This window comes from Rhinoraja longicauda, chromosome 17, assembly GCF_053455715.1.
Source record: "Rhinoraja longicauda isolate Sanriku21f chromosome 17, sRhiLon1.1, whole genome shotgun sequence".
Classification (NCBI taxonomy): domain Eukaryota; kingdom Metazoa; phylum Chordata; class Chondrichthyes; order Rajiformes; family Arhynchobatidae; genus Rhinoraja; species Rhinoraja longicauda.
The window spans coordinates 13,824,412-13,839,524 of record NC_135969.1 but is presented as its reverse complement, the minus strand read 5'-3'; the positions used below and the strand labels follow the sequence as shown (position 1 = coordinate 13,839,524).

General features: G+C 45.2%; 1 protein-coding gene across 4 annotated transcripts in view; it reads left to right on the top strand.

Moving 5' to 3' along the window:
* Nucleotides 1–15,113, top strand: part of sema3fb (sema domain, immunoglobulin domain (Ig), short basic domain, secreted, (semaphorin) 3Fb) — a 224,139-nt gene that overhangs the window by 156,238 nt on the left and 52,788 nt on the right. For all 4 annotated transcript variants that reach the window (XM_078414170.1, XM_078414167.1, XM_078414168.1 and 1 more), the window contains exons 5-6: nt 4,935–5,054; nt 12,741–12,834. In XM_078414170.1, coding sequence (XP_078270296.1) covers nt 4,935–5,054; nt 12,741–12,834 — 214 coding nt within the window. The remainder of the gene's footprint in view (nt 1–4,934; nt 5,055–12,740; nt 12,835–15,113) is intronic.

Sequence of the window (15,113 nt, the reverse complement as noted above, 5' to 3'; positions counted from 1 at the left end):
GCTCCACATCAGAGACAGGGACTTTGAGCTCACAACTCCTTTGATCCAGAAGCAACAGTCATGCCAAATTGGCAGCTTTAAGAATTCCATAGCAATGATCATATAGAGGTGTACAACATCATGATAGGAATAGATCGGGTAGATGCACAGAGTCTCTTGCCCAGAGTAGGGGAATCGAGAACCGGAGGACATAGGTTCCATAGGTGAGGGGGGGGGGGTAGATTTAATAGGAACCTGAGGGGTAACTTTTTCATACAAGGTATGGTGGGTGTATGGAACGAGCTGCCAGAGGAGGTAGTTGAGGCAGGTACTATCGCAATGTTTAAGAAATATTTAAACAGATACATAGATAGGACGGGTTTAGAGGAAAATGGACCAAATGCAGGTCGGTGGGACTAGTGTAGATGGGACAAGTTGGGCCGAAGAGCCTGTTTCTACGCTGTATGACTCTATCACTCCAAGTCTAGGCCCTCGTCATTCCTTTAAATAATATGGTTTATTGCTCTGCCAAGAACACATAGCAGTGACTCACAAGTATTAAACAGGCAATATTATTTCAATCAACTGTAACAAGCAACAGTAAATGCCTGAGTAATGATTGCGTATCTGACCTTGTGGCAGTGACTGCATGGCCAGGATATTACTAGCATTACTATTTGACTTAGCATGTATGCTTGTGGGATCGATTAACCGATCTTTTAGAGGCTTTTGAATGGACATGCCGGGATGTACAGGTGACGACTCACATTATCATGTTTCGCTCATGACAATTACAAATGTTTCTGGGCTTACTCAAATTTTCCTCTTGGCTGCACTTGGACAAAAGGTTTCTTTTCCCCTGCATTGGTAAACATCTTTCATGAATTGGGGCAGGGATGTTGAAAAATGGATCCATGCTTGTTGGTGTTGTGTGTACAGGAGGTTTGCTAACCCAACTGCACCCAGCCACTGATGCACACAAGGCATCTCCCCTTCCAATGCTGCCTTCTGTCACCTGGTCTCACTCCTCAGCAATAGCATGCTTGTAAGTAGATCAGTTTATGAGGTTAAACATTTCAAGGCATCTCATAAGGAGCTGAGGCACGAAACATCACCAACCAGACGCAAAAACTGGAGGAGTCGCAGACAGTGAGGAAGGCTGTCAGACGATACACCGGGATAAAGATCGGCTGTAGAAATGGACGGACAAACGGCGAATGGAGTTTAACTCGAGCAAGTCGTTTTAGTTTTAAAGATACCGCATGGAAACACACCCCTCAGCTCACCGAGTCCACACCAAACAACGATCACCCGTTCACACCAGTTTAGTTTGGAGTTTAGAAATACAGCATAAAAACGGGCCCTTCGGCCCACTGAGCCCATGCCAACCATTGGTCACCTATTCACACTAATTTAGTTTAGAGTTTAGGGATGCAGCATGGAACAGGGCCTTCCAGCCCACCGAGTCCATGCCAACCATCAATCACCCATTCACACTAGTTCTATGTTATCCTACTTTCGTATCCACTCCCTGCACATGGGCAATTTTTACAGAGGCCAATTAATCTACAAACCTGCATATCTTTGAGATGTGGGAGGAAACCGGAGCACTTGAAAGAAACCCAAAACATGCAAACTCCACACGGAGAGAACCCGAGGTCCAGTTTGAACCTAGGTCACTGAAGCTGTGAGGCAGCAGCTCTACCAGCTGTGCCACTGTGTCACCCGAGTTCTTATTTCGTGGTATGCTGCTTAGTTTATGTTTACTTTATGTTTATGTTTAGTTTAGTTTAGAGATACAGTGATGAAACAGGCCCTTCGGCCCACTGAGTCCATGCCGACCAGCGATCATCGTACACTGGTTCTATCCTATACACTAGGGGCAATTTACCGAAGCCAATTAACCTACACGTATTTGGAATGTGGGAGGAAACCGGAGCACCCGGAGAAAACCCACGTAGCCACAGAGAGAACATACAAAATGCGTACAAACAGCACCTGCAGTCAGGATTAAAGCAGGGTCTCTGGTGCTGTAAGGCAGCAACTCTACCGCTGAGACACCATGCCTGTGTTGCTCGAATACCACAGCTCCCTGTGACTGACACAGCAGCGAGGAAGGGCTGAGGTGCAAAAACAAAGCAAGCCTAAATCATCAGAGCCAGTCCTTTCACCCTCTTGTCTCCGCCCCTTCATACACCATCCCTCAGGAGTAACACATCTGACAAGTGGTTCCCAGGAAAAATAACCAAACCAGTAACTCGAGCCTCTGAGAATGTTTCAAAATCAGGCCTTTACATCCTGGCCGAGTTTTTATTATTAATAACTGGCTTTGTTGCAAATGACAGAGATACAATCTATTACCCAGTTAATCATTTTAAATATGCTTTGTTAACATGTAATACATACTTTGCGGTGTGATTATTCCTGACAAGGTGAAGGGTGGTATTTGACATCCAAACAGATGTTAAACGTTTAGTTTTCATGGTAAAGGGCTGCATGGGCCATGTATGTTGTGAGGAAACGTGTATGTTGTGAGCAAACAACTGCTGGAAGAAATCAGCTGGTCAAGCAGCATCTGTGGAGAAAGAAACCAGTCGATGCTTTACGTATTCAAGAGAGAGCTAGATAGAGCTCTTAAGGGTAGCGGAGTCAGGGGGTATGGGGAGAAGGCAGGAACGGGGTACTGATTGAGAATGATCAGCCATGATCACATTGAATGGCGGTGCTGGCTCGAAGGGCCGAATGGCCTCCTCCTGCACCTATTGTCTATTGTCTATAGGCTAGAGGACGGGTCCCAGACCTGAACCATTAACTGATCTCTCTCTCCATGGATGCAGCTTGACCATCTTCCAGCGCTACTGATGTTGCTTCAGGTTCAGGTTCCACACCTCCAGTTAATTTGTTTTCATTTATGATATGGAGATAATACCTCACGTTCCTGGGGCACAGTCACAAGGGATTCTTTTTTGGAGACACACTATGGAAACAGACGCTTTGGCCCACTGAGTCCACGCTGACATCAAGGATATAAGTGTGGTACTGAATTAGTACTTTGTATCAGTATTCACTGGAGAGAACTACATGAAGTAAAGTGAAAGGAAGGAATTACAGATGCTGGTTTACACCGAAGAGAGACACAAAATGCTGGAGTAACTCAGCGGGTCAGGCAGCATCTCTGGAGAGAAGTCTGAAGAAGGGTCTCGACCCGAAACGTGAGTCTGAAGAAGGGTCTCGACCCGACACATCACCCATTCTTTCTCTCCGGAGATGCTGCCTGTCCCACTGAGTTACTCCAGCATTTTGTGTCTATCTATGGAGTATCGTGAGATCAGTGTGGAGTATACAAAAAAACTGGGGTATTTTGAGATCAAGAAGGAGATGGTTCTGGGTTTCTTGAAGACCATTGAAGTGTTTAAGCCAAGAAGGATCTAACCCATGTTTGTTAAGGGAGGAGATGGCTGGAGTCTTAATGAAAATCATTTTATCCTATCTAGCCACAGGCAAAAGTCCCAGAGGATTGGGGAGTAGACAATGTTTAAGAAGGGAAATATGGATAATCTTCTGGGACATGATAGTTCAATCAGCCTCACATCAGTGGTGGGGAAACTGTTGGGGAGGATTCTTAAGAATAGGGTTTACTTACATTTGGAAGAGAATGGACTAATTAGGAACAGTCACAGCATACGAACGACCACTTACAGAAGTCAATTAATCTACCAACCCACATGTTTTTGGTATTTGGGAGAAAACCAGAATACAGGGAAGCAACTTGTCACAGCGAGACCATGCCATCTCCATGCAGACAGCACTGGAGGTCAAGATTGAACCTGAGTTGTTTAGCTGTGAGTCAGCATCACCATTAACTGCCCCACATTCCTCCCTCCTATCTATGGTGACCCATCGTCTCCTTGCTCATCAGGTATATATCTACCCCTGCCCTAACAATATTCAATGAATCTACTTCCCTCATCCTACGAGGAAGAGTTCCAAAGACTCACAACCCTCTAAAATGGGCAACCCCTTTTCAGTCAGATTGTGGTGAAGGTGTGGAATTCTCTGCCTCAGAAGGCTGTGGAGGCCAGTTCGTTGGATGCTTTCAAGAGAGAGCTGGATAGAGCTCTTAAGGATAGCGGAGTGAGGGGGTATGGGGAGAAGGCAGGAACGGGGTACTGATTGAGAGTGATCAGCCATGATCGCATTGAATGGCGGTGCTGGCTCGAAGGGCTGAATGGCCTACTCCTGCACCTATTGTCTATTGTCTATTGTCTATAATGCCAAATTGCAGATTCTTCCACGAGAAGAAGCATCTTCTCCCCATCCTGTGTCAAAGTTCCTCAGAGGGTAGTCCTGTGAATATATACGAACTTATCCACGTCCGACAGAATGGCCTCCTTTGTTCTATCTAACCCTTCCACAACCTGTTCTCTGTTTCATTGACTGTTTACAACTCAGGTTTTAGAACCGACTACCATAATGTAGATATGAGGTGGCACTTAAAACTGTAGGAGTTGGCACTGTAACAAAATGTCCTCACGCTACCCAGAATTTTAACCCAATAACGCTGCCCCAACAGCCAACTTAATGTTCAGCGCACATCTTATTGTGGGGCGGCACGGTGGCGCAGTGGTAGAGTTGCTCCCTTACAGTGCCAGAGACCCGGGTTCAATCCTGACTATGGGCACTGTCTGTACAGAATTTGTACGTTCTCCATGTGACCTCGTGGGTTTTCTCCGGGTGCTCCTGTTTCCTCCCACACTCCAAAGATGTAGAGGTTTGTAGGTTAATTGTCTTCGGTAAAATTGTAAATTGTCCCTTGTGTGAAGGATAGTGCTGGTGTACTGGGTGATCGCTGGTCGGCATGGACTCAGTGGACCGAAGGGCCTGTTTCCGTGCTGTAGCTCTAAATGATTGATACAGTATATGCTCATGGTGTTCTTTTCTTTTAATTTTGTCAGGGTGAGTGTGCAAACTTCATCTGCCTCATTGAGCCGTGGAATCGTACACACCTGTATGTGTGTGGGACTGGAGCTTATCATCCTATCTGCACCTACATCAACAGAGGACGCAAGGCAGAGGTAGGTACCTAAGCAATACCTGCCACCTCACTACCTTCGAATGGCTACTTGACGTAGAAACTACTGGTGGAGAGAGAGACAATCTACCAGCATGTCAATGATTCATTGGAATTAGTCACTAATGGAAACAACTGTATTCGACTATTCATTCACAAATGTGGCTGCCTACCCTGGCCATTATAGAGGATACTTAAGAAACAACCACTCTACTATGAGTCTGAATTCACATGTAGGTCAGAGGAGATAAGGAAAGCAGAGTTCCTACCCCAAAGGACAGTGAAGAAGATAGGATTTTATGCTAAATTGGCAGCTTCACGGTCACAATTATTGATGTAAGCTTTTCTATTCCAGATTAATTTAACTAGTATTTTTCGTTTTAATTTTGGAGAAGCAGGCTCTTCAGCCACCGAGTTTGCCCAACGATCCCCATTGCTCTAGCACTATCCTACACACTAGGGCCCATTTTCAATTTTGTACCGAAGCCAATTAACCCACAAGCCTGTACATCTTTGGAATGTGCGAGAATACCAGAGCACCCGGGGGAAACCCACACGGTAACAGGGAGAACATAGAAACTCTGTACAGACAGAACACGTACTCAGGATTGGACCCAGATCTCTGGTGCTGTGAGGCAGCAACTCTACTTACTGCAGCTGCCTCTGATTAAATTAGTTACTTGGTTACTACGTGGTTAAATTCCCCAGGTGTGATGATGCGTTTCAAGTCCATGCAGATCAATCATCTAGGGTGGCTGTGGTTGCTACTCCAGTAATGTGACCTCTGCCACAGTATTCACTGTAATGATTGCTAGTTTACAGCAGACACAAGCATGGGGTGAGAGTATACCTCACCAGTGGAGTGCTTGGGATTTACTGGGCACATTTATCGTGTCCCACACTTTAACAGATGGAAGCCATGAACTGAGCCGTTATTTCTGGAATAACTTTATCTCAACATTAATTCCCTTCCATCTTTTCCCAAGGGAACCTTTCACATGTAATGAATACCCAACACCCAGATATGATGAATACAAAATGCTGGAGTAACTCAGCGGGTCAGGCAGAATCTCTGGAGAACATGGATAAGTGATGTCTCAGCTCAGGATCCTTCTTCAGAAGACGGGTCCCGACCCGAAACGTCACGTACCCAGGGGGAGGCATAGGAGAGAACGTGAGGAGGATTAAACGTGGGATTAACGTAGGATTTCTATAAAATGGGTGGTTGATGGGTGAACATGAGAGGTCTGGGATGAGGTTACAGCAAATGGTTCACTTTCAACTTCAGATTTGACCTAAAGTGACAAAAACGTAACATAGAGCTGGTGATGGGGAGGGTCTGGATTTGAAGGGGTGAAGGGCCTGTTGCCCTTCTGCATCTCTCTATAAATCAGAACGTTAAAAATATTTCTTCACTGTCTTTTCTAAACCATCTCTGATTTATTCTGAACCTTTTCATAACTCTAGTTTCCCTTTCCACTGACATCAGTCTGAAGAAGGGTCTCGACACTAAACGTCACCTATTCCTTTTCTCCAGAGATGCTGCCTGGCCCGCAGAGTTACTCCAGCATGTTGCGCCTATATTTGGTGTAAAGCAGCATCTGCAGTTCCTTCCTCAAGTTTGATGTTAATTTGATGTCAAATCTGTATCATCTTGTTTACCTAAACCCACCCTGATTTTGTAGCAAATCCCTTCATTAATAAAGCCAAGATTCAAGTTATGATTTGCTAGACCGCTTTCATTTCCCCACATGTTATTATTTTTTTCTTTGCAATGAATCATCCCTTCCTGGCCTATATTTCTTAGTGAATTCCCACCTGGATCTCTAATGCCTGTGTAGGTCCATTCTGCAGTCAACCAGTTTTGTTCCACTTACAACTGAATTTTTCTTGTTTTATTTTTATTACTAGTATTTCACGAGGTGAGGCATCAGGAAGCAAAATATCTCCATCACTATATCCACACTCTTCCCCCCACCAAGCCACCCGCAGTGAAAGGAAAATAGTGAATTAGAATCTGAGTACCTCGTAATAAACCGACTGCTCATTTGGCTCTCGTTCATGACTTGATTTTTATCCACGTTCTCCTCATCACAGTTTTGGACAGATTGATTGAAAGTTGCAGCAGAGACACAGGCCCTTTGTCCCACTGAGTCTGTGCCAAGCATTGATCACCTGCTCGCTCTAGTTCCACGTTATCCTACTTTCGCACCCAGTCCCTACACATTCGGGGCAAATGCAGAGGCCACTTAAACGACAAACCCGCACGTCTTTGGGACCTGGGAGAAAACTGCAGCACCCGGAGGAAACCCTCGGGGTCACAGTGAGAAGGTGCAAACTCCACACAGACAGCATTCTAGGTCAGGATCGAACCTGGGTCTCTAGCGGCTCTGCCAGCTGCATCGCTGTGCCACCCTTTATTCACCAGCATGGCACACTCTACCAGCTGGGGCTTTGCCTTCTTGCCAAGTACTCGATGGTGATTGTAGCACCCAGAGTATGTGAGGATCTGTGCATTAACGGCCAGTACCACATCAACTAGGCCACATTGTGAACGTTTGCTGTACAAACGGCCACACTGAAAAGTGAAGCAGGTGAGTAAACAAGGTTTGCTAGAACATCAGAGGCAATCTATCCAGCGAATGATTTTCACTCTTTCAACCCCCCCCCCCCCCCCCCCCCCCCGACAACCACCACTTGTGCTAATTTGTTCAGAAGCTGGGTAAACATCTACCTGTTAGGAACAAGGAGAGGAGGGGTTTCTGTATGTAGATCTTTGGAATTATCGTCCACAAAAGATGTACAGTATTTGAAAACAGGAAGGGTGGCTTCTGTTTTAATATTCATGGAGCAGCTTTATAAAATCTTTATATTCTTATTCCTCTCAAAATAAATGTCAGCATTCCTAAAGAGGCTTTAGATAGACATGTAAAGAATGCAAGAAATGAAGGGATATAGACCACGTGCAGGTGGAAGGTATTAATTTAAGTAGGCATCGTGTACAGCATGGACAATGTGGGCCGAAGGGCCTGTTCCTGTGCTGGGCTGTTCTGCACTCTTGTTTTTTCCCAGCAGCAGAAGGAAGGATGGGAACATTCTGCCATCAGATTTTTGACAATGTCAAAACGTTTGACACATGCATGCCAATTTTGAAAACTGAACAGCCCTATTAGCTGTCAGAAAAGCTGCACACTTTACCCAAGAGGTCTGGTCAGAGCCACAACTGGTTACATTTGACAAGCTGTCGCATGACTGAAGCGGTCAATATCCACTCGATGAGGTTTAGGGAAATATCATTTTCCAATGATGAATGACACATGAGTGTTGAAGAAAGCATCAGGAACACGAGCAAAGTCATTTATCTCCCCATCACCAGGTCTCTGTTACGTTTTTGTCACTTTAGATCAAATCTGAAGTTGAAAGTGAACCATTTGCTGTAACCTCACCCCATACCTCTCACCACCATCTCCCTGTAAAGCAGATAGAATACCACTACTCCAAACGTACAATCAGAAAGTAAAATTGCTGGGAGAACATAGATTTGCGTCTACTAAACCATCGGAGTAATCCAACAGAAAGCATAACTCCCTCCGGACACGTACACCAAACCAACACAGAATACAACATCCTCCTTAAACTTACACCCAAGGTTATAGAGAACACAACACCCACTTTGCCCCCACACCAACCCATCTCTGAACACATCAAGGACACAGCGCTGGAGTAATTCAGCAGGTCAGCACAGTGGCGCAGCGGTAGAGTTGCTGCCTTACAGCACCAGAGACCCAGGTTCCATCCTGACTACGGGTGCTGTCTGTACGGAGTTTGTACGTTCTCCCTGTGACCGCGTGGGTTTACTCCGGGTGCTCCGGTTTCTTCCCACATTCGAAGAAGTACAGGTTTGTAGGTTGAAACGTGTAGGAAGGAACTACTGATGCTGGTTTATTACGAAGATAGGCACAAATGCTGGAGTAACTCAGCGGGCCAGGCAGGGAACAATTTATAGCTTTGGTAAAAATTGTAAATTGTCCCGAGTGTGCGGGTAGTGTTAATGGCTGATTGCTGGTTGGCGTGGACTCAGAGAACATGGATCGGTGACATTTTGGGTCGAGACCCTTCTTCAGACTAATTGTAGGGGGGAGGGGGGGTAGAAGACGGCTGGAAAAGGAACACAATAACCTCCTTAAACATATACCAAACTATTAGTGAACATAACGTCCTCCTTATACCCACACTACACGATTAGAGAACAACTTATTTAAACTTACAGCAAATATTCTAGAAACTATAACATCCTCTTTAAATCTGTACCAAACTCACAGAGAACAAAATATCCCCCCTAAACTTACACCAAGCTATCAGAGAAGGCAACACCTCCTTAAACCTACATTAAAACATCAAAGATACAAATCCCTCCTTAAATTACCAGAGACCACAGAATATCCACCCACCACGACTCCAAACTTCATTGCCCTACTCATCAACTGGGAATTCCGGGTCCAAATCTCAGTCTCCATTTAAAGCACTGGAGATCCCCGAAATACCCCTGCGAATGGGGAAAGGCCCCGATAAAGTGGATGTAGAGAGAATGTTTCCACTCGTGGGAGAGTCTAGGACCAGAGGTCATAGCCTCAGAATAAGGTGATGAGGAGGAATTTATTTAGTCAGTGGGTGGTGAATCTGTGGAACTCATTGCCACAGAAGGCTTTGGAGGCCAAGTCAATGGATATTTTTATAAGGCAGAGAGAGTTCGAACCTTCATTAGATGTCAGAGGTTATGGGGAGAAGGCAAGAGGAAGTGGTTAGGCGGGAGAGATAGATGATTGAATGGCTGAGTAGACTTGATGGGCCGAATGTCCTAATTCTGCTCCTACCACTTATGAACTCATGAGCATGAACTAAACCAGCAGGGAATATACCTTCTTCTTACACCAAAGGTAGACACAAAATGCTGGAGCAACTCAGCGGGTCAGGCAGCATCTCAGGAGAGAAGGAATGGGTGACGTTTCTGGTCGAGACCCTTCTTCAGACCCTTCTTACACCAGTTCTTACATTGAATCTACATTTTGCATTTGAAACAGTTTTATACTCCCTTCAACCTTAGAACTCCTGGGGACTGGGGACATGGAATGCCTTCCTTGTTTGTATGTGGACGTGTCTGTGATTCAGGTGCGCAAAATTCAGTCAGCGTTGCACTCACCATCCGCCAGCTTCCAACAACATTTGGATCTTTTTTATTTTTAATACTAGTCTTTCACAAGATAAGGCCTCGGGAAACGCTGGCTCTGAAAACAAAAGGAGCAAAATCCTCATCCACCATACCCACAGTCTTCCTCCTAACTAGCCCCCTTTATTTAAAGAAAAATAAAACAACCGGCCTTTAAGGCCATGTTAAGACTTTACATGTTTAAGAACTTGAACTTTGAACTTGAAGGATGCAAGATCAGCCTCAGTCTTTAAAGATGATGAAGGAACTCTCATTGCTGGTAGTCCTTTCATTGTTCACAGCCTTTTGAAACATAGAGTCATGCAGTATGGAAACAGGCCCTTTGGCCCATTGTGCCCACACTGACCAACATATCCCATCTACACTAGTCCCATCTGCCTGAGTTTGACGCGTATCCCTCTGAACCTATCCTATCCATGTACCTGTCCAGATTCATGTAGGATTGAACATTGCAATCTCTAGCCTTGCAGTTATTCTCCACTGAACGACAGTGTGGGACCACTCAAGGCAAGGACTCGATCTGGGTAGACCATCGAGTGGAGTGGAGTGCCACCCATGCAAGTCATTACCATGTCCCCACGTTCCCTCTCTTCCATGTTCTTCTTCACCTCCCAGCAGCTAGTCTGTGGCTGCCTTCGGCTGAGGTGCTGTAAGGCATGACTCCCTTCCCAGTTATTACTGTCGTCGAGTCATAGAGTGATACAGTGTGGAAACAAGCCCTTCAGCCCAACTTGCCCACACCAGCCAACATGTTCCAGCTACACTAGTCCCACCGGCCAGCATTTGGCCCATATCCCTCCAAACCTGTCCTATCCATGTACCTGTCTAACTGTTTCTTGAATGTTGGGATGGTCCCTGCCTCAACCACCTCCTCAGGCAGCTTGTTCCATACACCCACCACCCTTTGTGTGAAAAAATTACCCCTCAGGTTCTTAGTAAATCTTTCCCCTTCACCTTAAACCTATGTCTTCTGGTCCTCGATTCACCTACTCTGGGCAAGTGACTCTGTGCATGTGTGCATTAGCATGGCAAGGATGCAGTAATTGCAGAGTGTTTTTATGAGGAATTGCACAGATTGTATTTTGGTCCATAATTTTATCTGCAAACTCCCATGGGCGCTGCTTTAATATGTTGATTGACTGAAAGATAGAGCATGGAAACAGGCCCTTTGGCCCACTGTATCCACGCCGACCATCGATCACCTGATCACAGTAGCTCTATGTTATCCCACTTTTGCATCCACTTCCTACACACTGGGGGCAATTTACAAAGGCCAATTAACCCTCAAACCCACACGTCTTTGGGATGCGAGAGGAAACCGGAGCACCCAGACGAAATCTACCCGGTCATAGAGAAAACATGCAAACTCCACACAGACAGCACCAGAGGTCAGGATCGAACCGGGTCTCTGGCGCTATTTTATTTTAAAATAATTTCATCAATCTTGATAGGGGATGCAAGTAACTGTTAGCTGCAAATAGTTTCTGCACCAAAGAAAGGATAAAATTCAGTTTCTGGGTAAAAGTGTATCGCTTCCTAACCAATAACACAATTTTGGGCTTTATTGAAAGCACTTTAGAAATCAGTAGAAGGCTTCAAATATATTTGTTTACATGTTATACATACTACCAGAGCCGCAAACAACAAGTGCTGTAAATTTTATTAAGTCCTTGCCTCTGCGGGTCATATTTAATCAGTTTTCTATTAATACGTCAAACCTATTGGCGTTTGTACGGATACTGCCAGAGAGAGAGTCCAACACTATTATGAAATGACACAGTCAATTTGGCAAACTAGTTTTCCCAGAGCAAGGGTTTGCAGGCATTGGTAATGGGGCAGCCCACTCCATTCCCTTCCCGCACCATTTTACATCCAATTAAGGGAGAAAAATTACGTCCGGGCAACAAATCAGATGCATTGACCCATGTGTTTGAATTTCCGACCTGCTCCTGTTACTGCCACAGTGTCTCCATGAAGACCTAATTCCTAACGTTTTATGAGGACAAAGTGTGTTATTAAAAGAGTGGTGGTTCAATTTGTCATACAGCACAACTCCCAAAAGCAGTCTGGCTCGCTGTGGCATGTTTTAGGGAAGTTTGTGTAAGGAAGTGGCATGTTTTAAAGTCGTTTAGATGTTTACGTGTTACGAAGAAACTACATCTGATAGCGGCTCGCTTTTACGGGATTGTGTTGGTGGACCATGTTTTTGCTATAAAAGGTGCATTCATGCTTTTTTAATCTCCTGATTTAAACGCAATGTTCCAGCTCAAACATATCCTTTGTAATTGATTCTGTGGCAACAAGAAACTATAAATGAGTAGCCTTTTGCCAGACATGACGGTGTCTGAAGTATTGATTGAATGAAGTGTTTAACAAACATTTTTTTTCCCCTCTACTTTCTTCCTCTCTCGCTCTCTCCCTTTCCATGACTGCCCCGTCTCTGTTTCCCTTTCACTTTCTCAGGATTACATCTTCCATCTGGAGCCAGGAAAGGTTGAATCAGGCAAGGGCAAGTGTTCCTATGACCCCAAGCTCAACAGCGTGTCATCGTTAATTAGTGAGTCCTTCTCTACTCTTCCTTGGCTCTGGTGCCTACATTGACGGGTCCGGAATAGGAAAGGAAGGAAGGAGAGGTTAAAGTGGGGGCAGGGGGGGGGGCAGGGGGGTCTATAGTGGGTGAGCATGAATGTTATCTTGCCTGTAAATTACTAAACCCAATGGTTGAATCAACATTTAGCAAGAGTCACTGTCAATGGACAGATTGGAGGCAATTGCATTGGTATGTCAGCCACAGTAAAGTTCTTGCGACTGTTTGTGTTTGCTTGAGTGATCTGAAGCACTTTTGCTTGGTTAATGTCATTGTGCATGATTAAGGCCCCACTTGTCAATGAACACCTGGAATGCAGACTGGGAATTTGTATTGAGAGGAGGATTGCCTTTGCGGATGTCTGCTCTGGCTTGTGTATTTAAATTCTATTAATTTGTCTGATTGTCCTCCACGCCCACGACTCCTTCCACCCCGTGCACCATCCGCTTAGAGATACAGCGTGGAAACAGGCCCACGGCCCACCGAGTCTGTGCCAACCAGCAATCCCCACACAATAACACTCCCCTACACACACGAGGGACAATCTTTACAGAAGGCAATTAACCTACAAACCTGTGCATCTTTGCACCATCCGTGCCCACACCCTTCAGGCGGGGCATTTCCCAGGAGCTCGTCTGACCCCCTTTTCTCCTCACCAGTACCCTCACCCAATTTGTCAAAGGGTGATTCAGTGGAGATATTTGCAGAAAACAAAGTTAGAATTTTCTCACTTCATCCTTAGCTAAAAACTTTAAATTGTTGCAGTCCTTAAGGCCTTCCAGACGCCCAGCATTGAGGCCACAAACACACTCTTGCAAATACCCACATGCACAAATGCACACATATTGCAATAACCCAAAGTGCTGGAGTAACTCAGCGGGTCAGGCGGCATCTCTGGAGAACATGGATAGGTGACTTTAGAGGTACAGAGATACAGCGCGGAAACAGGCCCTTCGGCCCACTGAGTCCGCGCAGACCAGTCATCACCGCGTGCACTAGCACTATCCTACACACTAGAGACAATTTATAATTTTACACACAAGCCAATTAACTACAAACCAGAAAGTCTTTGAGATGTGGGAGGAAACCGAAGCACCCGGAGAAAGCTCACGCAGTCATAGGGAGAACATACAACCTCCGTACAGACAGCACCCATAGTCAGGATCGGACCTGCGTCTCTGGCGCTGTCTGGAAGTTTGTAGGTGAATTGGCTTCGGTAAAGATTGTAAATTGTCCCCAGTGTGTAGGATAGCATTAGCGTATGTGGATCGCTGGTCAGTGCGGACTTGGTGGGCTAAAGGGCTCCTTTCCATGCTGTAGCTCTAAACTAAAACTAAACCAAGTTTGCTTCAAAAGTGTTTAGGCACCTTCCAGGACATTTGATAAAAATGTCAAAGATATGAAGTCAATATGTTTGGCGGCTTCCTGCATATGTGCAGCATTTTGCAGTACCTGTATTTTATTCAGTCTGGGTATACATGAGCCTGGTGCATTGCCTAATGGGCATCTCATGAATTAAAGTTTGAGGTATCTGTGCTATGAAACTCCCATATTTTTTTGTATCCAGTCAACCAATTCCTCAAGGACACGAAGCAAAAAAAAACTGTGGGCGCTGGAAAACCTGAAACAAAAACAGCAAATGCCAAAAGCACTCAGCAGGTCGAGAAAGAGAAATGAGATTCAACATTATAGGTCACTGACCCTTCATAAGAACTGGAAAAGTGAGAAAACAAGTGTGTGTGTTTAAGTTGCAGGAAGGTGGGGCGGGGGGGGGGGGGGGGGGGTTGCAGGAGAACAGAGGTTTTTGTGATCGGATGCAGACCAAATTTGTCAAGGCGAACATTACTTAAAATTCTGGCAGTTGAAGTTAGAAAAGAAAAGAAATGAATGCACAGAAACTGAAATGTCCAGCAAAAAAAATCCCCATAAACATAGGTTTGTTACTTGAAGCTGTTGGATTTAGTTTCATAAAGTCTGCAGAATGCAGAGACAAAAGATGTTCCTTGAGTTTAACTTGGGCTTCATTGCAACAGTGCAGGAGCCCAGAGACGGAGAGGTCTTAATAGGAGTGGGACGAGGAATTAAAGAGTCAGGTGACTGAAAATCAGAGGCTTCTTGCAGACTGTACAGGAGAGCCTGAGGTTCCAGTCCACCCCCTGACTTTAATTCTTCATCCCACTCCCATGCTCACCTCTCTATCTTTCACCTGCTATATTGTTCCCATCACCCCAGAGTAAAAGACAGCACCT